The sequence below is a fragment of the Schistocerca piceifrons genome, chromosome X, assembly GCF_021461385.2.
Source record: "Schistocerca piceifrons isolate TAMUIC-IGC-003096 chromosome X, iqSchPice1.1, whole genome shotgun sequence".
In the NCBI taxonomy this organism is placed as follows: domain Eukaryota; kingdom Metazoa; phylum Arthropoda; class Insecta; order Orthoptera; family Acrididae; genus Schistocerca; species Schistocerca piceifrons.
In genome coordinates, this window is record NC_060149.1 from 120739255 (window position 1) to 120765735 (window position 26481).

At 39.2% G+C, this 26481-nt stretch overlaps 1 protein-coding gene across 1 annotated transcript in view; it reads right to left on the minus strand.

Moving 5' to 3' along the window:
• Positions 1-1350: 1350 nt before the first annotated feature.
• The window catches only part of LOC124722110, a 127035-nt gene continuing 101904 nt past the window's right edge, over positions 1351-26481 (minus strand). Inside the window, exons 10-13 of the mRNA XM_047247312.1 lie at positions 25777-25846; positions 20609-20704; positions 6145-6203; positions 1351-1437 (exon numbers count right to left, since the gene is read on the minus strand). Coding sequence (XP_047103268.1) covers positions 6151-6203; positions 20609-20704; positions 25777-25846 — 219 coding nt within the window. The 3' untranslated portion in view covers positions 1351-1437; positions 6145-6150. The remainder of the gene's footprint in view (positions 1438-6144; positions 6204-20608; positions 20705-25776; positions 25847-26481) is intronic.

A 26481-nucleotide genomic window follows, 5' to 3' on the forward strand; every position in this document is an offset into this window, starting at 1 on the left:
TGAATATGCATTGAGTTATAGCATAGTTTCCTTCCTTGAACAAGATGACAATGCAAAAAATTCATACAACCATCAGCACACGAGACAAGAATTGGGTGTATGTCTACAACAGTAAGACCAAAGTCCAGTCACCATATGGATGACAAATGATCATTATCCCCCAACCCCGTTATCAAGGAAATTGTGAATTTTTGCTTTCAGTTCAAACACTTAACTACCATTACTATAGAAATATTTTGAAAAGTTTTCTGAGAAACATTGCAAAGGAAATCAGTCATGGCGAGACAACACATACGTCCTTCACAATGACAGTGTGGCTGTCCACATGATTGTCAATTAGAAAGCAGGTGAGTTTACTCATTCAGTAACCTTACCCCCAGTGGACACTGCACACAAGCTTTTGTTCTAAAAATTAGTCATAGCTGAAAGGACTCTGTTTTAGATGCACACACTTACTAGCATCTAATGACATTTTGATGCCATCGAAAACGATGTCATGGGCACTAAAGGGCATTTCAAAAGATTTTCAGGGCTGCATGGTCACTGTTGAGATACGTGTATAAATGTTACTTTTTTAAAACAGACCTCAGGTGCCTAACTCTGTTCCCCCAGTAACTGACTAAACTGATGTTCAGATAGAAGTATCACTTAGTTGTGATATAGGATAAGCCTCTTCATCCATCTAGTGTCTCAAAAAGATTATTTTGCTAGATAAAATTTCAAAACAGGTAACTACAGAAACAGTTCCACAATCAGAAACAATTTAAGTTGTGTTATAAAATATCTGATAAGTCATTATTAGATATTATATTTCATAGGTCAGGCTGTTCCAACACTGCCACATGGGGCAAGGGCATTGCTGCCCGCCCCTCATCGCACTTGGGGGAAGGCACAGGTAACGTAAGCACATTGCCAGACAGCCCTATGCATGTCTTATGTGCACATGCGAACCGATTGACCACCACTGCCTTTGTTCACTCGTTCTCTCGGCCAGTGGAGTGCAACTGTGTGTGCAGCAAGACTGCCTGTGTGTTAGCCATATGCCCACCCCTTCCCACCTGTGCCAGTGTCTGTCCAGCTGTCCCCAAGTGGGCAGCACACAAGCTGAAACAGCCTGTCATAGCCTTCTGTGACCTAACAATAGTATCCAAAATAACAGACTCAATGGCTACAAATATAGCAATCTACATCTGACAAGAATTACCTGGAGCTAAAGAGGAATCAGTCTTCAAATTCTTCAGCTCTCCCAGTACCATCCTGATCTGAAGTTATTAAGTAGTAAAGGAAGGGAATGAGCAAGTAGAAGTTACAAGGGAAGTGTTTTGAGGGGCAGAAACCATTGAAGCCAGGTTGTTTTAAGCAGATTTATTATTGTTTACAATGTAACAGATATCTTACATATTTACAAAAGGAACCAGTTTCTTCTAACATCTGGACCTGCAACAAATTAAAATGAATTTGTTACATGACATAAAATAATTAATCAACTTTAAATGATATATTAGTTGGTAGAGAAGTACAATCTGGTAGAAATTTCCAGGTAAATACAATGTCTTATTTCAGGAGGAAGGAAGCTGGATATCCCCAAATGTCACAACTCTTGTAAGGTACAGGAAACACACAGGTGCACCCAGTATGAAGTTTCACTCTGCAGCAGAGTGAGCACTGATATCAAACTTCCTGCCAGATTAAAAGTGTGTGTCGGACAGGTTTTCAAACCCAGGACCTTTGCTTTTCGCAGACAAGTGCTCTGCCAATGGAACTACCTGAGCACACCTCACAACCCGATGGTGATGAGGTACTGGCAGAAGTAAATTTGTGCAGACGGGTCACGAGTTGTGCTTGGGTAGCTCAGTTGGTGGAGCACTTGCCCGCAAAAGGCATAGATCCCCTTGTTCAAGCCCCAGTCTGACACAAAGTTTCAATCTTCCACGAAGTTTCAAACAGCTACATATTTAAGAATGTGAGAAAGGTACCACCTGAATGCTAAGATGGTGTATTGTCGTAAAACACAACACAGGAATATGTCAAACGTATAAACTTTTCTATATCTACATCTATGTGACTACTCTGCTATTCACAATAAAGTGCCTGGCAGAAGGTTCAATGAGCCACCTTCAAGCTGTCTCTCTACCGTTCCACTCTCGAATGGCACATGGGAAAAATGAGCACTTAAATTTTTTTGTGCGAGCCCTGATTTCTCTTATTTTATCATGATGATCATTTCTTCCTACGTAGGTGGGTGCCAACAGAATGTTTTTGCAATTGGAGGAGAAAACTGGTGATTGAAATTTCACGAGAAGATCCCATCGCAATGAAAAATGCCTTTGTTTTAATGACTGCCACTCCAATTCACGTATCATGCCTGTGACACTATCTCCACTATTTCGCGATAATACAAAACAAGCTGCTCTTCTTTGTACTTTTTCAACGTCATCCGTCAGTCCCACCTGATGTGGATCCCACACCGCACAGCAATACTCCAGAATAGGGCAGACAAGTGTAATGTAAGCAGTCTCTTTAGTAGACCTGTTGCACCTTCTAAGTGTTCTGCCAATGAATCACAGTCTTTGGTTTGCTCTACCCACAATATTATCTATGTGATCATTCCAATTTAGGTTATTTGTAATTGTAATCCCTAAGTATTTAGTTGAATTTACAGCCTTCAGTTTTGTGTGACTTAGTGCGTAATCGAAATCTAGCTGATTCCTTTTAGAACTCATATGAATAACTTCACACTTTTCCTTATTCAGGGTCAATTGCCACTTTTCGCACCATACAGATATCTTATCTAAATCATTTTGCAATTCATTTTGATCATCTGATGACTTTACAAGATGGTAAATGACAGCATCATCTGCAAACAATTTAAGACGACTACTTAGATTGTCTCCTATGTCGTTAATATAGATCAGGAACAATAGAGGGCCTATAACACTTCCTTGGGGAACGCCGGATATTACTTCTGTTTTACTCGATGACTTTCCGTCTATTACTTAGAACTGTGACCTTTCTGACAGGAAATCGCACAACTGAGGCGTTACTCTGTAGGCATGCAGTTTGGTTAGAAGACACTTGTGATGAATCTAAAAATATGGAATCAATTTGACATGCCCTGTCGATAGCACTTATTACTCCATGAGTATAAAGAGCTAGTTGTGTTTCACAAGAACGATATTTTCTGAATCCATGCTGACTATGTGTCAATAAATCATTTTCTTCAAGGTACTTCATAATGTTCGAATACAGTATATGTTCCAAAACCCTACTGCAAATCGACGTTAATGATACAGGCCTGTAATTCAGCGGATTACTCCTACTTCCCTTTTTGGCAATTTTCCAGCCTTTAGGTACAGATCTTTCTGTGAGTGAGTGGTTGTATATAATTGCTAAATATGGAGCTATTTTATCAGCATACTCTGAGAGGAACCTGACTGGTATACAATCTGGACCGGAGGCCTTGCCTTTATTAAGTGATTTAAGCTTCTTCGTTACTCGGAGGATATTTACTTCTATGTGTCTCATCTTGGCAGTTGTTCTTGATTGGAATTCAGGAATATTTACTTCGTCTTCTTTGGTGAAGGAGTTTCAGAAAACTGTGTTTAATAACTCTGCTTTAGTGGCACTGTCATCAGTGACTTCACCATTGTTATCGTGCAGTGAAGGTATTGACTGCGTCTTGCCACTGGTGTGCTTTATGTATGACCAGAATCTCTTTGGGTTTTCTGCCAGATTTCAAGACAGAATTTAGTTGTGGAAATTATTAAAAGCATCTCGCATTGAAGTACGCGCTATATTTTGAACTTCTGTAAAACTTTGCCAATCTTGGGGATTTTGCGTTCTTTTAAATTTGGCATGCTTTTTTCATAGCTTCCGTAACACTGATTTGACCCGTTTTGTGTACCATGGGGGATCAGTGCCATCACTTATTAATTTATGTGGTATATATCTCTCAACTGCTGTTGATACTCTCTCTTTGAAAAATATTTATTTGCAAATAAATATGGATGGAACTTGTTGATGGTAAAAAAAACTGCAAGGCACTCTTTCTCAGCTGTAGAGTTGTTGTTCTCAGACTTTGTTCTCAGAGCCAGAAAATCTGTGACTGCTCTTATTTTCACTGTCCAACCCATAGCATGCCAGCTGGTGATGCTAACCACTACACCGCATCGTATGTACCAGAGCTCATGGCAATATTTCCTATGCTTTACACCTTTAGTTCCTCCATAACTCTTACGACAGGTTTGCAACTGACAGAGAAGTGATATTTCCTAATTAAATTCTTACTGAAATGAAGTGGTATAGATAAGTATTAAACAATACTAGTTATTTATTATACAATAAGACTGAGTACATTTACTGTTTTAAAACAAAACTGGAAAGCAGGATAATCAAATGGAAAGTATGTACATAAAATCATCTACAGAGCAGAAATAAAAATATTACTAAATAATGAGCATTTCAAAATAAGTTAACCAACACATTTTTCTCACAATATTGTACAGAAGATTTTTTCCTTTGCAGAACATAACTGCCTAAACCCTGAAGAATTATATTTCTCATTAAAATTCACATTATACCACTCTTAACAAATCCCTATACAACTGCAGTTATGTATTACTTTTCTTACAAGAAAAACCTGTATGTTTATGACACAATAATAATAATAAAAGAAAAGATTTTTTGAGGACTAAATATGTCAGAATAAGGCAATTATATGACACAAAGTAATAAAAAATTTGAGTACAGGAATTTATTTCACAACTCATGAAAACTTTTAAACCTGAAGGTTGATTTTAACACCACACTACTTGACCAGGTACAGTCCTGTTGGGGGTATTATGCCTTGCCTTCCTCCAATTTTTGAACTGACTTACCCAGCCAGTTATGGGAGCAGGTTACAGTTGGACTCACAGCCACAGTGCAACTTGACATTTTTCACATTAGCAAACCATTGCCAGAGGTGAAAGGAGCAATAACCTTCTCCTATTGAAATGGTTAACTCTTTCAACTGTTCCACAACAGACAAGCACTATGGCTACCTAATATCGACAAGAAGAATTCTGTGTAGTAGCTTAAAACAAACTACTGCCTCCATGTCAGGTTATGCTACAGCAGCTTGTACGCATGTCAGTTGGCACAAACGCTACAGCCTGAACTACCAATATTGGCCCACTTACCACCCAAACAACAAGACACCTTATGGTTGCTGCAATGACTTCACTACCCATGTTGTATACATGTACAGGGCTGACTTCTCATGGCACGGCCACAGTAGACAACACTGCCACAAACTACATAGCAAGTGGAAAATAAAATCGATGCTAAGCTAATGGGTGAAAACGCGGCAGAAGCTCTGTTATGACTACAAGTAATGCCAACTGAGGTCAGTACCAATTAGCAAAAGCAAAATCGTCATCCACAACAATAAACAATTAAACATGAGCTCAAAAACATAGTCTAGAAAGCAAAATAACAGTTATATTTACTGAAGCAGCATATAGAAGTTTCAATAAGGGAATATCAACTGTTGGTCCAGCCACTGGGTTGCATATTTATTTCCTGTAGCAAACCAACAGTCATCCCCATGTGACAGGTTTGCTGTGGCCCCTGAAGTCATGACAGCAAAATGTGTAACTATCTGCTTCACAGATATATCATCACCACCATTCTGGATCAGTCTGCATATCGTTGGAGTGGTGGGATATTAAAAAGTCAGTATTCAGCTAAGGAATAAAAGATTTTTGTCTCTTGGAGTAAAAGTAATGGAGATATATAGGGGAAGTTAGAGGAAGAGGAAAAAAGTAAGAGGTCAAACAACAACATGTCAAAGGAAATCTGCCAGTAACCTATTTTCTGTTAGTTTTTTTTTTTTTTTTATAATGCACATCTAGATTTCTCTCTGTCAAGTAAGTATGAAGTTAGTGGTGACTGTTGTTGTTGTTGTTGTTGTTGTTGGTGGTGGTGGTGGTGTCATCATCGTCATCAAATTACAGTCTATTCTGGAAACTGAATTTCGTAATTCAATTATCTGTACGATTTTACTGTTTAGAATTAAAAACTTTAAATTCATTTTGAATGATATCAAATTATATTTGACTTCAGATTAAATATTTCCTTTTAAATATATTCCAATATACTCACCCTTCCTTACAGGTAGTGTTGCTTCCTCACTAGATGTGGTGACGTGACTCCTTCTGCACCTATAATTAGGTAGGATTTAAAAAAATGTTGAAATAGCATACTATCTGCAAATACTATAATACAGTCAATTAGATAAGGCAACAGTATCAGTAAACAATAAGGCACTGATCAAATGTAATCCACTGGGTACTTAATACAACACGTTTGTATTGAGGATTTCCTAAAAAAGTGGGGGATAAATCCTTCAAAATAACAACAACAATCAAGTTCTTCCAGACAGAGTATGAACAGGAAGATATTAGAAAGACAACAGATATGTAATTACAACTGACTTATAGACAACTATAACACATGTCTTGGATTTCATATGCATTCGTTAGGCTCCACTCAGTCAGCCAACCCCTTCTCCTCCTCCTTCTCCAAAAAAGTGGAAACTCTCAGAGATAGACAACTGAATTGTACTCTGAATAGGGTGTGGAGCAAATGGCTGATCAAGGTTACAATTTTATAAGAACATGCACAGTAAAAATGTATCAACAAAGAAAAGAGTTAGTTAATGAAGCTACAGTAACAATAGTCAGAGGAGATGAGGAATTTCATCCATTCCATATTCAATTGCCTTAAGTATTGCATATACTTTGGCATCATAATTTGGTGGTTGTTTAGGAAGACTGAATCTGGAGACATGATCAGGAAAAACAACAAAGCAGGCAAGGGTATCTCAACCGCTTAGACCACAATAAAATCATGAAGTACCTTTAGCCCTCGAGCAGGCATACTTCTGTATGGAATATCCCAACTTTATTTTCTAAGCGTGGTAGCATTATTCAACAAAGTATGTGATTATTATGTCTGTTATTCATTTCTGTTATCTTGTATGTTGAATAGAGCAAGTGTTATTCTATTCAGCACATTTTATTACATGTTTACTATGTTACTGCGAATAGTGGTCGGTCATTGCTGGTGCATATCATTTCCTACACAGCTGGTCACATAAGAAGTTTAACATTACAGCATAGTTCTGCTACTACAAGTGTTATTTGGTGTGCTTAGTGATTTCATTTGACATTTGTGATCATAGTGTAACCACACATGTACTGTAGTCATTTAGGATGACTTCTGAAGAAACACTGAAAATATTGGATGAATTTTCTACAGAAAAAGACGCCACAAAGAGTTGGCAACCTGATAAAAGGAAAGAAAGAGCAGAGGAAGATCAACATAACACTGATTCAAAACTAGACTGTGTTACCAGTAAAAATAATGCAAAAGCTAATCAGGATTGTAATGATTATTTTTTTGGTACAGATAATGTACATAAATATCAAAAAATGATTTTTCAAAAGAGGTGGGGGGCCTGGAGGAAGATAGATTTCAAACAACAGTATCAAGGGCCTGCAAACTACTCTAACAGATTCTGCTACAAACATCATTGGTGATATTTCTGTGTATCATACAATAACACATCAAGGGATCAACAACAATGGCATCGTCCGATATTTGCAAGGCAGGGATTCCACAGAAAAACTGAGAGTTGAAATTATGGCTGCTATAACCCTGTACATAATACCTGGATACACGCCACAGCACCAGGCCACCAACATGCTACAGTTCAAATACTGGACCAGCTACCAGAGGCTACCTCCAGTGGTCCACATGACTTGTGCACACAGTACGGCATCCACTGCACCATTTACTGCAGCCCTCCTGTATATAAGCACAGGGCAGCAGGCACTCACTCTCATATTGCGTTCATACCTATTGTCAGCAACTGCCTGTATTGTTTCGATGTTTTCAACTGTTGTTTGCTTATATGTGGAAGAAGATGAACTTTGGTTCATTGTGGCTGGGCTCTTGTTCGTGTCTTACAGTATGATACAAGTGGCGATGTGTTGGTGTTCACTTCTGCATGTTCAGCCTATTTGGTTGCTCCTTTGGTTCTTCTGTCCATGTAGGGATGCTCCAATCACTCCTCAAGCAGCAGAAGGCTCTTACAGTTGCTATCATGAGCTTGTGAGCCACACTGACTATGCAAGCTTTCATGCTGTCAGCGTACTTGCCATCCATTCTCCCCTTTACAATGACAAGGCTGAAGACTGGGAGGCTTATGAGAAGCAGCTTCAGCAACACTTGCTTGCTTTTGATGCCACTGATGCAAATATGTGTAAGGCTTTGTTCCTTTCTTGTATTTCTCCTCAGATCTACTGGTTGTTGGGCCAATTATCCCACTCCAGGAACCTGTGTCACTTTCATTCGATGAAATTTTTAATTGTCAAATTATCACAGTAAACTCAGGCATGCCAGTTTAGTGTGTGGAGTTCTAGCATTGTCATAAACAGCCTAACCTACTGGGGTCAGGTGGCTGAACTCCATGGCTTCAGTTGCAATGTCAGTTTGTTACCAATGCTCATCATGATTCCTATGCTGATTCTGTCTTCTGTGACACCATCATCTGGTCGGCATCTGATAAGGAGGTGTGTCAATGTGCACTACAGTATGACAATCCATCTTCCTGAAGTGTTAAATATTGTTCAATGTTTCAAGATATCTCGTACTGCTAGTGATCAGACTGAGACTTGGTGTGACATTGCCACAGTGGCTTCTGTTCCTTGTTGTGTGGCATGAGTCAGTTCTTGGGGGAGGACGATGAGGCAGCTGTACAAATGGGGCACTGGACAGCAACATGCCAAATAGCAGCAACAGCAGCAGCAGCAGCAGCAGCAGCAATGGCAGCACTCCACGCTTCCATCTTGCCCATAATATTTCATGTAACATGACAGGAATGTGTGCCCTAAGTGCTAGGCAACTTGCAGCAACTGTAGGAAAACAGACTGCACGTGTCATTCCCAACCTCCTCCAGCAGACATGGATATAGACGGTAACTGGGCATTGGTTATTGAAGTGTGAGTGGTGGACAAAGTGCTCAGACTACAAGTGGACAAGGATGCAGCTGACAAATTACTGAACTCACAAACTTATTTGGATTTGGGACCTCTGGTGTTGTCCTTGGTTACTTGACATTTGGTGAGTTACAACAAGCAGCATATTCCAATTTTGGGGCAATTTATGGCTTGTTTCTTGACTTTTTGGTACTTGATGATGCTGACACCACAAATTTATTCGATCTGGATGCTTTCAATGCTTTTGGTTTTTCCATTTCAGATATGACGCACTTCATTTCTGACCAGGTAGTTACCAGCAGTTAGATTCTCTGTATTCTGAATCCTTGTCTCTTTTCTTGGCTGGGTTAGGTTGTGCCACAAATTTTTGTGGCCTACATTACCCTGAAACCATGTGTGCTCTATTCCAGTGGCTTTACACGAGGAAGTGAAACCAGAATTGGACTCAGATGGGCTGACATTGCTGGGTGTTACACAGCCTATGCCCTATTACATTCAGTGAGTGGTCAACCTCTCTCGTTACTGTTACAAAACCGACTGGTCAGATTCACCTTTGTGGTGAATTTAAAAGTTTCAGTTAATGCTCAATCTATCACTGATACATACCATTTGTCCCATGTGGACAAGTTATTAGCTAAACTCACCAGGGGCCAGTTTTTCTCCAAAACTGATTTATCTGAAGCCTATTTACAGGTTCCAATGGAGGATGATTCTAAACGGCTCCTTGTGATTAACACGCCGTTCGGACTGTGCCATGATCAGTGCCTCCTGTACAGTGTGGCTAATGCCATTGTGATTTTTCAGCAATTTTTGGAACAACTGGCAATGTCCATTCCAGGATGCATGAACTAACTCGACTTCGTTGTGGCAAGGGCACCCATTTAACTTATGCACCTTCTTCACAGTCTTTCTTACTGCAGGGTTGAAATGCAACTTGGCAAAGTCACACTTCTTCGGCCATCCACTGCGTATTTGGGGTGTGAGGTTCCTCAGAATGGTGTTAAGCCTTTACGTCATCAAGCTGTCATGGTCACAGTTCTGCCTCGTCCTACGAATGTCAAAGTACTTCAAGTATTTTTAGGTAAAATTGCTTACTATCCCAAATTTACTCCGAACACTGCTGTGTTGGCCCATCACCTCCTAGAGTTGCTCCACAAGAACTTAAGTAGCCATACTTTATAGATTTAGATGGGCTAAACACAAATATCAAGGTTAAAATTGTCTCCTAGCTCTGGGTTACAAGTACATAATGTATTTACATGTAAAATGTACACTTTCATGTCTGGAAACGTCACAGTTAATAAAATGTTCCAGGCTAGTATGCCATGGTTGAATTTATTTCACCTTAAAACTCAACATTTCAGCCACATCTATGGAGGACATTTTCAAGGGGGATCGTAAAATCTTTGAATATCTGATTCACACTCTGGCTCACTACTGATTCAGCAAAATTCCACTTCTGCGTGCTTCCATGCAGTGGCTTAACATCACATTTTGAATGGGCGAGCGCTGTTGGCCGGTCATCTGCCACTGTCCTGTTGCTGTCACCCCATGGTGGAAGGCTGGTACACATCATCGTCAGCACTGGACGTCAGCACTGGACTCCAAATGTCATTCAATTTCATGTCCCTCTCCTTCCTATCGAAATTCCGTGTAGTTGTGGGGAGGTGTACGTGGGTACTACAGAAAGAATTGTCAAAAAATGACTAGAAGAGCACAAGGGCAATTGTAGAAGAGGGGAGACTGACAGATCAGGTGTTGTGGAATATGCTTTGCAGCCAGGAGACCACCACATTCATTTTGATAAGCCTCAAGTACTGGCAGCTACAAGTGGATATCATGAAAAGTTATACAGAGAGGCCACAGAGATTGTAAAACACCCCGTTAAGTTCACTAGGAAGGAGGAGGGTGTGAAATTGAATGATGCTGATGTGTACAAGTCTTCCACCATGGGGTGATAGCAACAGCAAACAACAGAAGTCCACAGCGGCCAATTGCGCTCAAAAACATGTGAAGTCGTGCCACTGCATGGAAACGGAATTTTGCTGAAGCCTGGTAGCGAGCCAGGGTGTGAATCTGACATTCAAAGAAGCTATGACCCCTTGAAAATGTCCTCCACAGATGGGGATGAAATGTTCAGTTTTAAGGTGAAATCCATTCAACAATGGCATAATAGCCCAGAACATTTTGTTAATTGTGATAATGTATTTACATTTCACAATCACACCTATGGGACATTATAAGAACTACATGCAAAGGCATTGTGAGAAGGGTTGCTCTGCTGTGAGTAAGAGAGGTGGACACTTACAGAACAATTGGCAACACTGCTTTACACCACACAAAATCACAAAGTATGAACACTGCGATCTGATCAGCGATTTAGATCTTTCAAACCGTAAAACGGAACTCTTGACCTCACAACTGAAATAGCAGAATCTCCGTGTGACTGTGTTGAGGGAGTGTCAGGAAAAGCTTGCGTGTCATTTCAGTACTGAAAACTACATTACATTCTGCAGTGACACAGACAGTTTGTAGGAAGACCTGAACATTACATACAAACTAGATAACTGGAGACACTTTATAGATGGCTCAAAAATAAGCCTGAATGCAATACTGTTACAATAGTAATGAAAGGCCATCCATCTCTGTCGCATATGCTGCCTTAACTAAAGAAAGTTATACCATGTTGAAATCCACTGTAAACTGAGCTACTTACAATAGGCATGCAAGGCTGGTAAATGGAAATTTCCAAGTTACTGTGATGCTGTTGAGTTTGCAAGGGGATTACGCTGGATACGGCTGCTATCTGTGTGAGTGGGACAGTTGTGCAAGAGAAAAAACACAACAAACAGAGGGAATGGCCTAAACGAAAAGCTCTGGTGCGTGGGTCAAAAAATACTGCCAAAGAACCTCTAGGGAATCAACATAATTTCTCTCCCACCATTGCACATTAAGTTGGGACTACAACAGCATGTGTTAAAGCTGTGCACATAAATGAAGCAGCCTTTCAGTATCTTTGTAAGACATTTCTATGACTCAGTACAGGAAAGATCACAAAGAGGATATCCACAGATATGCCAGCTGCTGGGGGACATACACTTTGAATCCACTCTAAACCCTGATCAACTGCATGCGTGGCAGTGTTTTCACAACATGACGACATTGTTCTTGGGAAACAGGAGAGCTGAAAATTACAGGAACATTGTGGAGAAATTTATTTATCCTCATAGAGTCACTGGCTGCAAAAATACCCTGAAGATGCACTTCCTTCATTCCCACCTTGGTGTTCCCTGAGGACTGTGGTGCATTCAGTGATGAGCATGGCAAGCAATCCTGCCAGCACATTTCTTTCATGGAACAGTGGTATACAGGATGATGGATTACTGATACATTGGCTGATGTCAGCTGGATGCTACAGAGATGCTACAGACACCGTCCAAGAGAGGGAGAGAAAGAAATGGCATGAACAAACTACTTAAGTTCAATTACTGTATAAAGCCTATTGATTACGATATCAATATATGTGAATCATAAAATCTCAACTTACTTGTAACCCTGAGCTAGGAGACAATTTTAAATGTAATATTTGTCTCCAACACATTGAAATCTACACTGAAGAGCCAAAGAAACTGGTACTACTGCTTAATATCATTCAGTGCCCCAGTGAGCACGCAGAAGTGCTGCAACACGATGTGGCATGGACTCTACTAATGTCTGAAGTAGTGTTGGAGGGAATTGACACCATGAATTCTGCACGGCTGTCCATAAATCTGTAGTAGTATGAGGAGATGGGGATCTCTTCTGAACAGCATGTTGCAAGGCATATCAGGTATGCTCAATAGTGTTCATGTATGGGGAGTTTGGTGGCCAGTGGAAGTATTTAAACTCAGAAGAGTGTTCCTGGAGCCACTCTGTAGCAATTCTGGATGTGTGGGGTGTCGCATTGTCCTACTGAAATTGTGCAAGTTGGTCGGAATGCACAATAGACATGAATGGATGCAGGTGATCAGACAGGATGCTTATGTACATGTCACTTATCAGAGTCGTATCTAGAAATATCAAGGGTCCCATATCATTCCAACTGCACACACCCTATACCATTACAGAGCTTCCACCAACTTGAACAGTCCCCTGCTAACATGCAGGATTCATGGATAATGGATTCAAGAGGTTGTCTCCATACCCGTACACGTCCATCCGCTCAATACAATTTGAAATGAGGCTCGTCTGAGCAGGCAACATGTTTCCAGACATCAACAGTCCAGTGTTGGTGTTGACGGGCCCAGGCAAGGCATAAAGCTTTTTGTTGTGCAGTCATCAAGGGTACACGAGTGGTCTTTCGGCTCTGAAAGCCCATGTTGACGATTTTTTGTTGAATGGTTTGCACCCTGACAATTTTTGATGGCCCAGCATTGAAATTTGCAGCAATTTGCAGAAGGGTTGCATTTCTCTCACACTGAATGATTCTCTTCAGTCATCATTGGTGCCATTCTTGCAGGATCTTTCTCCATCCTCAACGATGTCGGAGATTTGATGTTTTATGGGATTCCTCGTATTCACGGTACATTCATGAAAAGGTTGTTCGGGAAAATTCCCTCTTTATCGCTACTTTGGAGATGCTGTGCTCCATCACATATGTGCCGATGATAACATCACGTTCAAACTCACTCACGGGGAACCGGAGGTGCCTATGCTGCCCATATTAAAATCATTAAGTTTGAGGAACATTTATGAATAAACTACCAAATAGAAAAATTTGAATTTTTTTTACATATAGAGTGGTTTAGTATTGCAGTTATGACAGAGGGATTTTGGAGTATCTTTTCTAGTTTCCTTCCAATTATTTTTTTTATTAATGACCCAATTTTTTTTTACAAATAATTGCTTTATAATTAAACTGAAATGAAACTACTGAACATATTGCCAAATGGCTGTATTACAATGTAAGTTTGACCACTAGGAGTGCTGTATAAAAATTTCATCTCTCTAGCTTGAGTAGATTTTGAGAAAATGTTCCTTATATTCGAAAAATTCTAATTTACGGGAAATGGCTATCAGAGTTTCTCAATACATTCCTGCACTATAGGATGGATTATCAGGGTCTTCTTCTTCATCCTCCAAAAGCTTCCTCTTCTGTCTTCTTTTCTGGCCTGTTGTTCCATCATACTTCATATGCCTTTCTCTTCTTTCTGCTCCTCTTATCCTTTCTCTGTCAATATTTCTTAGTGCTCGTACAGTGTTCATCCCAGCTGTAAATCCTAATGCCTTCAGAACTTCACACTGTTCCCTTGGTTGTAGGTTGCTATTGCATCATAAATGCCAAAGTGCAGTGTTTTTATGCTTACAAACACCCTTTTAGGAATCACTTTCCAAATCAAATTGTTTACGCTCTCATTAGGATTCTGTGTCTTTCCGTGTAGACATTTGTGTAACAATTCTGGCTGTGCTAAGTCATGAAAAATTGGTTTTATTGCATTTATTACAGCTGTTGGCAAACCATGTTTGTGATCATAGTCCTTTTTTGCATTATATTTGCACCAGGAATCTTTTGGGCACAGGCTGTGTTGAGGGTATTAATTGGAAGAGGCAGTATGAAGGAACAATGCTCACACTGCTTTTCGCATCTCACTAACATTACTAGTATTTTGCCTTATAGCATACCCATAGTATCTCTGTAGACGTTCAATCACCTCATCAGTAAGCTTGCCTCTCCCTCCTATTGACTTTCCATCACTGAGCTTACTTGAACCCAAAGTCTGTTTGAGCCTTCGAAGCCGTGCACCCATACGCTTTTGCACATGCCCAACGCATTCCAACTTTTCAACTACAAATTCATTTCCATATGGTTTCAGTTCCTCTATAGTCTCGAAACCTTTGGAGTCACCATCCCCAAGGTAGTATTTGTACCTAACGTTGTATCTGGGAACTGAACGTTCAAAAATTTGTTTCACTCCATCCACTTCCATTGCTCCACTTGATCCACTAAAATTTGCCTCACAGGTCCCACTGTGCTCTCCTTTGATTTTATTTTTGCACCTACAATGTTTTGATAATATTGCAACATCTATCACTTTTGCACTATCACCACAAGTAGCAGTTACAACCCCATTCAGGGATTTATGACCCCTCTTTTGCCAGGAACCATCTAATGCCACTACCAAATCCCTAGAACCACCGTTCATTTCTACAGATTCCTCCACTGCTTCCTTCATGGTTTTCAAAGCCATATCTTCAACAGAGGATCCTACCAGTTCACAGTAGTACCCAAACTTGCTTGGAGGTGATGGCAAGTTCATAATACCACAAAGCAGTTTACCAGCAGCAGACCCTTTTCCAATGGATCGAAGACCATACACAAGTCAAATATTCACATCAAACACTCTAGATCGTCCATTTTCACCAAAGAGACTGGCATGTGAATTGTAGAAAGTCACTTGATACTTGCAACATGCACAGATTATCTTCATCTCACAAGCTAAACCAAAGTGCTTTGTTATCTCTAGTCCCACTCCTACACTTGAACACATTTTGCACAGAACACTTTCTATCAGCACAGAAGATAATAATCCAATATTCAGCACTTCGTTAATATCATCACTGTCACTAACATATTCATGAAATCTGTCACTTCCACCAGTCAGCTTCTTGCTAGAAGATGTCACAGGGCTATGGCCGGCCATGTGTTGCTTAGCAGAAGAATGCACTGTTTCAGTAATTGTAGTATCGCAACTTGGTATTAGTGTTAATTTTCTTTTCCCTATGTTCTTCCTCTTCTTGTATACACGGTTACTAAAACGTGGCATCGTAACCAGAACAACGCTTTACACAAAAAGTATAATACTACCAATGACAGGCGCAACACTGAACTAATTCGAAACAGTAAACAGCAAAGAGACGATGTTCCACGCTCTTAGCGCTTCATTTGTCACAGAAAACAATGTAGCCAACCCTTGCACACTCGCTGTACGCGTAACATAAGGCGCTGTATGCGTAACAGGCCGAGAAAATCCCAAGCAGTTCGCCAGGGAGACACGAGAGGGTGTTAGATGCATTCAGCGGCCGCCCATTTCCTCTGCAGGTGTGGGGGAAAATGGTAATAACGCCAATTCTAGGGCGAGTAGAACAATAATTCAAAGTTTACATTAAAGAGGAATGTTCCAATTAATTTTCAGTAGGGGGGGGGGGGGGGGAAAATCGTAATTTTTTTTGGATTTGACCACCTCCGGCTCCCCTTAAATCTTGATAACCTGCCACTGTAGGGAGCAGTAACTGATCTAACAACTGCAACAGACACTTGTTGTCTTATACAGGCATTGCCAATTGCAGCACCGTATACTTCCAGTTTACATATCTCTGTATTTGAATACACATGCCTATACCAGTTGCTTTGTTGCTTCAGTGTATAGACACTGTCTACTCTGGTTTCTGAAAAAAAAAAATCACTTTGGACCAGTGATACTTGAAAACAATGAGACAATTTACTAAAATTGTATACTACATTCATCTTTTTATTGAAATAAAACACAGAATAGTTGGTAAATTAGCCTTTATCCTCTTGTCTAAATCTAAAACAAAATCAATACACAACAAGCAACGTCACGTACTTCTTCCCACTGACCTATGACATTATCTCAGAAGAGTGGGGGTGGTACATTTAGCCACAGGATATTCAGTACAATCTCTGTTAACTGCCACAACTGCTAATTTGTTTTCTTGCATTCCCAGTTACACGGATACTCATAGAATGACACTTTATTCCTGAGCTTTTGCACATGCAGAGGGGTGTCCTGGACATTTTGGACCTGCTTATTGCAGGGTACATGCACAGCATAGAGCGGAGGGCACTCAGGGACACTGAGCCGATCAGGTATTTCACAGCACAAACACATCTCCTTTGCTTCAGTAACTCCATATCATCAATGAGATGAATCTTGAGGAAATGCTCTGGGGAAACCACTTAGCAGACCTGCTTGGGTCCCACATACAAATATAGGTGCAAAACTGCAGTGTTCATTAAAATGTCATGAAAGACCAAGTTAAAATGGTCCTCGAGTACCAACTCTATTGTACCTCAATAAATTTATAATTCTGAGCTTCTTCAAAAACTTTGGTTGTGGCTGATCCCAACCCTATGTTAGCATACTTGTCCACAAGTAAGGATCAATGCACTGGACTCCTGCACATCACACGACTGCACGAATTCAGTATAAAACAAATCTGCTGTAGCAAAAAGATGTGACCTGGGTATTCAGGAGTCTCTTCTGTTAAAATTTGTTGGGTATGTCTATAACATTCTCGTATTGATGAAAGAAAACCATGACAAATTACACAACTCTTATTTAAACCCATTCCATATTTGTTTCTATTAAAATGTTTGGCAAAAATTGCAGACTGTTTTCAACAAAAAGTCAGATAAGAGTTTTGTACGCTGTCTTGATGACGGAATTATATTTTCTAACAATTTTCAGCAAATCATACTACAGACGGCAATAGGCATTGCTGTCTGTAGTGGCATAAGATGGCACAATCATACATGTCAAGACCACAATTACTAGCAGGATTTGTTGAAAATTGTTAGAAAATATAACTCAGTGATGAAGACAGTTACAATTTCTGATGCATTACAGGATTTTAATGGGGTACACTCCTACTTGCATGACAGAAAGGATGCTCAATCATCCAAATTCTGAGGACATTCAACTTTCCTTGGTCATAATATTTAATGTATACTGTAAATGATTCACTATTGATCTTGAACAGTGTAATAGTTGATTACCAGTGCTTCATGACAATGATCAGTGGTGGCTACAGTGAATTTTCCAATGAAAGCAGCAAGGTACAAAACCTAATGTAACAGAACTAAATGCAGGCTCACTTAGACTGGGAGTGTTCACTAACATCAAAGGGATAATGGAGCAGAACACTCACCACAATACCTACTCTCAAATAACAGCACAGAAGGCAACACTTCACCAAAGTTCGAGAATTCACTCACTGGCAAAGGAGGCCTGGAAAAAACTGGTTTCATCAGAAGAGTTATGCTAGAAGCTGCTTCAAACTAATCATGTGTGTCCAGTATGGTACACACTACAGAGAGTCATGGATTCTGCTTCACAAAAGGACAATGTTGGGTCTGTAAATATTTGGGCATACAGCAAGGACTATATACACTGCTCATCTTACAGTGACTGGTTGATGGTGACCATTATACATTATAGTGCGATTAATATTCCTTTGTAAGTATGAGATGGCGGAGAGAGAGAGAGAGAGGTGGGAGGGAGGGAGGGAGGGAGGGAGGGAGGGAGGGAGGGAGGGAGGAAGAGGAAGAGGAAGAGGGAGCGGGAGCGGGAGCAGGAGCAGGAGAGGGAACGGGAGAGGGATTGGGAGTGGGAGAGCGAGAGCTGGTGCATAACATGCCACATGCTCATGCAATCTGATGATGTGCAGTCTTTATCAATAAGTCATATTTAGGGGTGGTGTTTTTGGTAGTGTAGGTTTTTGCAGTGGCAATGTTGGGCGGCAGTTATGATGGTGGAGTGCAGTGCCGGCAAGAGAAATGGTTCTATTTAGAATGAACACTGTAATTACCTGTTCAAAGAAAAAGAATAGTATATGGAGCTACTGTGTTTGTTTCCTCTTCCAACCTAATGTTCCACACTCTGGGCCCTCTGTAACAGGAACTGTGTTTTGATTCTCACCGAGCATGCCCGGCTTCACTGCACGTCGCGTGTGCCTACAGAAGAGGCAATACATTGAACACAGGGAGCCTGAGAAAGAACTGTGACTGGATAACAATTTGCACTCACCATTCTAGTCACTGGAATGTTAATGAGCAAGTTATTATAACTGAATGATACAAATGGTCACTGGAGGCCAGTTGCATTGTTTCTTACAGATTTTAATACAACCACAAAACCATGGGTTACTTCAGCAAATCGCTCACTCCTTCAGATGACAATGCATGTCTTCTCCACAATTTTAAACAATGGGCTTGCAATCAGTTTCAACTAACTGAGTGTTTACGGGACTTAGTAGGAGGATCAGGCAGGTGTTGAAATGGCTTACTCAGTATTTTTCCTAGGTCTGCAGGACACCAGCCATTAGTTTAGGAAGCATTTTTAAAGTAAAATAAACTGCCAATTTTTTTTGTACAGGATCAAAACTGAAAATGTTGGGTGTGTGCCTTCCCAGCTTCTGAAACAGGAGTCTTGTATTAGGAGAGAGAAAGTGCATGTTAGAGTCTGAACTTATGCTGCTTTTCTTTCCCACATCACTTATACACTTCATCCTTTTCTTCCAACCATTAATTTTTCTTCATAAGAAGGAAGTATTTTAAATTCCAAAGGTGACTTAAGAGAGGGGAAGTGAGAGGGAGAGGGGAAGTGAGAGGGAGAGGGAGGGAGGGAGGGAGGGAGGGAGGGAGGGAGGGAGGGAGGGAGAGGGAGGGAGGGAGGGGGGAGGGGGAGGGAGAGAGGGTGGGAGGGAGAGGGAGGGAGGGAGGGGGGAGGGGGAGGGAGAGAGGGTGGGAGGGGGAGGGAGAGAGAGAGAGAGAGAGAGAGAGAGAGAGAGAGAGAGCACACACACTGATCCAGCTGTTTGCATTTTGGAAGCTTGAAAATACATATTCCATTATTCAGCAAAGTGACTCCACAAAAACATACAGAATTAATCACTGTTACATAGTACTGCACGAGGCACTACTATCAGCTCATTGCAGCCACATAAATAATGCATTTCCACGAATATAAGCAAAGTGCAATACAGTTTTAGTTGTAATTTTGGCAACAGGTACCATACTATGGTTTTAATAATATGATTATACCCCAAGTGCCAAGTAAATAGGCGAATGGCTCAACATTGAACTGAACCAGTCTAAGATCTTTTATTTGTGGACAAAACTATTTTGCTATTGTATGTGACAGAATAAAAATAACAGAATGAGATGCAATAAGATATGCAACCAATTCACTGCAAATAAATAGTGTCAACAGTCCTATGGAAGAAATTGCTATGTAATCCACACAAAATACACAGGGTCATCAAGAGAGGGGCTCATCTGACTATATAGCAGTCTGAAACAGCAATGTGAGAGGTAGCAACGTAGGTCTCAATTGGCTGTACAGTGAACAGAGGCACAATAGGGGCACTAGAATTATTGGACACATCTGAGACAATAGCCTCATGTCTTTGTTCCTGATGGTACATATACCCCTCTACAGCAGGAAATGACAGGGCTTATATTAATGCAGCAGTAATTAATTAATTAAAAATACACATACAAGCAACGTAATCCAAATTCAGTCAGACCTCGCATGGGAACCTGACTATCTCGCCTGAAGTACAGATATAGATCAGAAAAATGGATCTTCTTTTAACATTACACTTTTAGCACTTAATTGGTTAAATGAGTTCCTAAGATGAATGCGATAATATCACATGCAGAAATCTGCTGTAGAGTCAAGATAATGACCAGCAGTTATATTTCTTCGCAAGTCTTCCAAAAAGCAGTGAAGATAAACTGCATACTCTTAAATAGCATTTAAAACATGGTGAAAACATCCTACCTGCAGTTCGTTGTGGAACATCTGGGTAACTATGCTGAGTGTGCCTCTGAAGGTGCTGTGTTTCTGTATTTCGAGGAAATGAGGCTTCTGGCTTTCCTGCAACACAAATGAAAGAAATATATTATTTAAATCATATGCAGTTACAATAAATCAGATTCCACTCGAGTATAAAAATACACAGAGCAAACCACACATCAACTTTTACATTTATTTGGCTCTGAAAAATTAGTAAAACATAAATTAATTCTGAAGACACCCCTCAGACCACATTTCAGTCAGTCTCTACTCCATTATTTGTCTCACAGGTGCTAGCTGTAGTTACCCACATTTATTCAAATGGTTCCCCAAGTACCTATAAGGGAGTAGGAATCCACAAGAAAGTCTTCATGTATGATACTGACAACAGCCCTCAAGTTATTTGAGGATGTCTGTACTTCTTGGCTCATGGAAAGAGTTCTGGTTGGCTGTTGTCCTCATGCAACCTGGCTGCTGGTGGAAAGAGACTGCTAATAGGGTTGTTTTACAAAAGAGCCTAGTTCCAGTAAACACATTACACATGTCTAAATTACAAGTGGTTGCAATGGACCACAGTAAATTAAGTTCTGATATTCATTGTGCTACTTCACACAAGTGAATGTTATGACATTTTCTGGCCTCTCATCATGTACAAACGTATTCCTAGCTTTTTCTTCCTGTTTGTTCGCCCTATAATCTTCCAACTGCTAACTCCTGTGATTTGCTGGCAGTAAAAATTAAGTGGATTTAAGGCTAATACATCCTATTTGCTTCCTTTGGAAGTAACACAAACTTTGCTTATTTATGTTGCCTTTTCTCTGCTTTCTCTACCATGAGTTTCCTTCTAACCCCCTCCCTCACACTCTGCCCCATTGTTCTCATTGTCTTGATTGATTTAAACTCTCTTCTTCTTCAACTGTCAATTTTAGGGTTTAATGTCATAATGACACTGAGGTCACTTTTATATTTAATTTATGTAAGCTTGTATTTAATAATGCACATATTTGGCTACTGATTCTGCTGAATCCAGGTCTTAATCTTTAAATGAGAATTACTATTTTATTTTCATCTAATTTTCTGTCCAGTTATGGCTTCAAGGGCTAATTTCGGATTTTATGGTCCAAGATCAAATATTATAGATATACCCTCAAGCTTTATAATTAAAATGTTAAGAATTAAGAGCTTCTAATAAATAACCTTAAGGAAGTCATCAATAATAAAATTTTTATATTCAACTCAAAGTAGTGATACTGCTTCACAATATTTAGAATATCCTAGTACTATTCAAGTTGCCATAAACTTTGAAGTTGTAACGCAACAGTAGGAATAACATAACAGAAGATGAATTCACCCAGGCAATACTTTCAATACACGCTAAAGACCAATCACATCTTAACTTGGATTACCAACAAAATTGTTGACATTCTTATAATTGGCTAGATAAACACCAAGGATTACTTTGTCCAGTTAGAGTAATCAAACAGTGAGGAAAATGACGTAATGTTAAAACAATCCAAAATGATTCTGGAACCTGGGTGTCAACAGTTGTACCTACTGTTTCTTCCATCTCCTTGTCAACTGCTTTCTTATTGTCTGCATAGCACATAAAGTGAGAGCCTCCCCTCCTTGATTTACTTACACAATTTTTCCTTGTTGGTAAGCTCTAATCTCTATGTGTATTTGCTCTATTCACCAAACTGTATTTGTCCTGTCTCAGAAACCTTTTTATGAATAACATTTGTCATGGAATAGAAGTTGTTCACAATAGGAGCATTTCAAGAAAATGAAATAATAATTACATGTTGCATAACAGTTTCAAATGTAATGAAACAGAAGTATACAGGAGCAGCAGCAAATCAGTTGCTTTCGACATGGGTGATAAATGGGTCAGAGTTACCAGGTCCTAATGGAACAACTCCAGAATAGAAGAATGTGAACTTGCTGAAAAAAAGCATGTTCAAGGAGCACTATTTATGAAATAATCATATACAAAATAGGCTTATTTTCTGTCTGTCAATCACTATTTTTATTTCAAAATGACCAGTTTCTGGCACTGTCACACATCTTCAGATTGTATCTCATAGTTGCAAAGTAACCTGTACTAACAGTATAATTTTGAAATAAAAATACCAATCAACAGACAGAAAATAAACCTGTTTTGTATAAATAAATATCCTGGATAACTGCCTGTAAAAAATATTAAAATAACTGTATGTTCATTGTCTCTGAACAGGGAACAAACAATGAAATTTTTAAATATTTTATGCTGGTGGTGTACACAGCCTGTAAATATTTGAAGAGCTTCTTACTAAATCACCAGAAGCTGCTGAATGGACAGTACTTTATTTGCTTCTTGCTTCAATCATGAACACCCACTGGGCAACGCACATAATAGTGGATTGCACAAGATACAGTACACTATGTGGCTGCAAGCATAGCAACATGCGGTGCACGTACTCACACAACATGTCATATGTGTACCTGACATACTCACATAAAATGTCATTACAGCACATCTGACAAAGGTAGCACAATAGCATCAATTATGGAACTAGAAAAATGGAAATCCATTACATTTCACACCTACTGTTGCAAATAGGATAAATATTGTTGACATAAAAAGAACAGAAAATGTTCATACCTGCCGATGAAATATGCACATGTAATACTTATAAATTATATATACCACTGGCATACACTAGTGTATTACAACAATTACTGTGCTTAAAATGCCTACATTTGCACAGCTGTAGTTATGTAAGCACACTCTGCATACTGAAGAAATGAACATCTGATTTCTGTTGTATAAAGGCCAATGCAAATTTTATACACAATCTTACACCACGAACTTCCAATCTTTGATAGCCAAGCAAAGCTCTGGTATTCTCTAAGGACAACAATGGTGCAGTGGACTCATTCAATGATATGACTGTTATATAATTGTATCAACATTTTGTTTATTAACACTTGAATACTTTTTGAGGATAAATCAATTACCAACTGTGCAGAAGTAACAGTGCTGATCAGTATGTGGTCTTATGAGTATTAAGACTCCTTTTGCTTACTTCTCCTATAATATTAATTACTGAATGTACATAGGCAGTTAAATAAATGGCATATTGTCTAGTTTGTCATTGTATGGCAGCTGAGGGGTACATCTATCTTAATTCACCACATTTTCAGATCTGACAATTGGTCATGGGCTTTTCCTGAAATAGTTCCAAGTATTGATGAATGAAATATTGGTGGAGCTATATGATGTTTAAGAAGCATTCAGACTTACTAAATAAATACTACTGTGTTTACGTATTCCCTTGTGTTTATGATTGGAATGTTGTTCTCATGCTCACAATAAACTTCTCTTCAGTTTCTGGTTGTCTGTTGGCTCACAAAGTGCTTATAACATTTGCTCATTCTTGACATCCTTACCCATAATGAACTTGTGATTTATCACATCACAGGTATTTACTTCTGTCACTAAAGCAATGACATCTTTTGCGAAGTATCTGATGGGAAACTTCGCTAGACAGAGAGTGGCAATAGCTACACATACAGAACTACCATACTGACAGATGTTACAAACTAAAGTGCAAAACACCAAACATTTATAAGGGGCAATTAGAGTCTACATGCTTTGTTCTATATACTTAGCATCTTACGTGTTGTTATACTAAAGGAACAGAATTAAAGGAATAGACATAAACAATGTGCAAATAATCACAACTTCATATGCACCCATTTTAGTTTGGCTAATACAGACTGGTAGCAGAAGACGACTACACTGAGCTATGCCTAAGGGTGTGCATATGTTGGCTGGAGACGCTGCAATCAGTATCTGTCCAGCAAACGCTGTCGAAAATACACATTGAAAATATCTCGATTACTTGTGTTTTTCGATTATTTGTGATCTTCTCCCTCACATTATCCTGAATAATTGGGAGTATACTGTCTTTCAATTTTCAATATGTACAGTGTGCTTACAGAACCACAACTGTTTAACTACAGGCATTGTCACTACATGTATGTCAATGATAAATATAATTTTTATAATGACAGATAATGCTTCACAATTACTTCACATCCAAATACATAGCTGGTCATTAAAATTGCACACTAGAAAGAGTGGAAAATAACGAAATTTCACTTATTGTGTGCATACAGTATAATATGAAGAATACATCATTAAATTTGTTGGTGATATGGGAGTATACAAGGTACAAAATGCACTACACGAAGCTGTCACATCTGGCAGCAACAATGGCTCTAACCAAGCTAAGCATTGCCAGAGTGCATCAATAGTAGTAGCTGGTGAGTGGTGGCATGCCAGTCTCTCAGCAACCCATGAGCAGATGTTCCCGTGGATAAGAGATCTGGAGAATGCCCTAGCCTGTCAAGACTCAAACACCCTCTGTATTGAGGTAGGTCATGACAGCACAAGCAATATGTGGACTTGCATTATCTCATTGAAACATAACATTGTGGAGACCTCACAGTAGGGTACAACCACCATTCTTAATACATCAGACACATAATGGCTGCTGTCCAAATTACCTAGAATGAAAAACAACAGTTTTGAAAGGCCACAATCCTGCCACTGTTGAATTATGACCTATGATGGTAGACATTTGTCCGAGTTACAGGAGGCATAACGTGGTCTTCTCACAAACAACCAACATTCAAATGCGATTTCCGAATGAGAAACATACAGTGTAACCTATCCTTATATACAAGATGTAGATGGCAAGATGGCATTACTTCTACCTGATCTGTGCAGTTGTGCTGAAATGCTAATCATTTGCATATCCAGGAATGCCGTACACTTCATGCTAATTTCATGTCCCCAACTCATATTGATTGTATATCTCTGTTACATGGTGCAGTATACACCCTGATGAAACTTCAGCTTATACCTTACTGACTGGCTTCATGGAAGTCATGTTATCAAAACAGAGCACGCAAAAAGAAGAAATCATGTTCTACTTAATAGGAAGTTATTGGATGCTAAATTTAAGTATGTTAGAACAGACACTCATAAAGTAAAAGTAAACAAACAAGTAAACAAATAAAAATGCTGGTGAACTGAAATTGCCAATTGGAAGCTCAAATAATATTTTTTTGAACTTTGACAGGAAGTTTAAGAAAGAATAGTGTACCTTGAGACTTCATACTTGCTGCAACGAAGTCTACATCAACACCAGCAGCAGTTCCCCAGCCGGCAGTACCCTAGAAATAAAAGAAAGTTTCAAAATGGTCAAAATTGACTATCAACTCTATGAAATATATTCTTCGCTCAAGCAAATAAACATAATTTCTGAATGTACATTACAGTTTCTATGAGAATCTTAGGTAGCAATGAAAATACTGAATAACAAACTGACTTAATTTTCTTATGGAAATTTAAGGTGAGATCCTGAAAAATATCAAAATTCGCATTTAAATTCAAAATATTGTTCACACTCTTTCTGACAGTGTAAACAGAATGTTTGTAGCAAAATAACGTCTGGAAGAAATGATAATGACACTTTTAAATTCACTGTTTCTTACAGATTATATAGCCATTTAAAGTTAATTCACCCTGAACAATTTCTACCCAAAATAAATATACTATGTTAATTTGTCTGAATTTGATGGTAAATTATTGAAATATTTATCACTGTGAAATGACTATTTTCACGTTTTGAATGCACCTCACTGTTGTGACAGTTAAGTGTTGTTCTGTCTTCAATATTGGCTACAAATGTGAACTGTCATGACTTTAGTTCTTGTAAATGAAGGGTAATTTTTCTAGGTGGACTGTGTTAATTTAGATTTATTATTGTTATTCAATTAGTTTCAGCTTTTTAAGTCATCATCCAGTG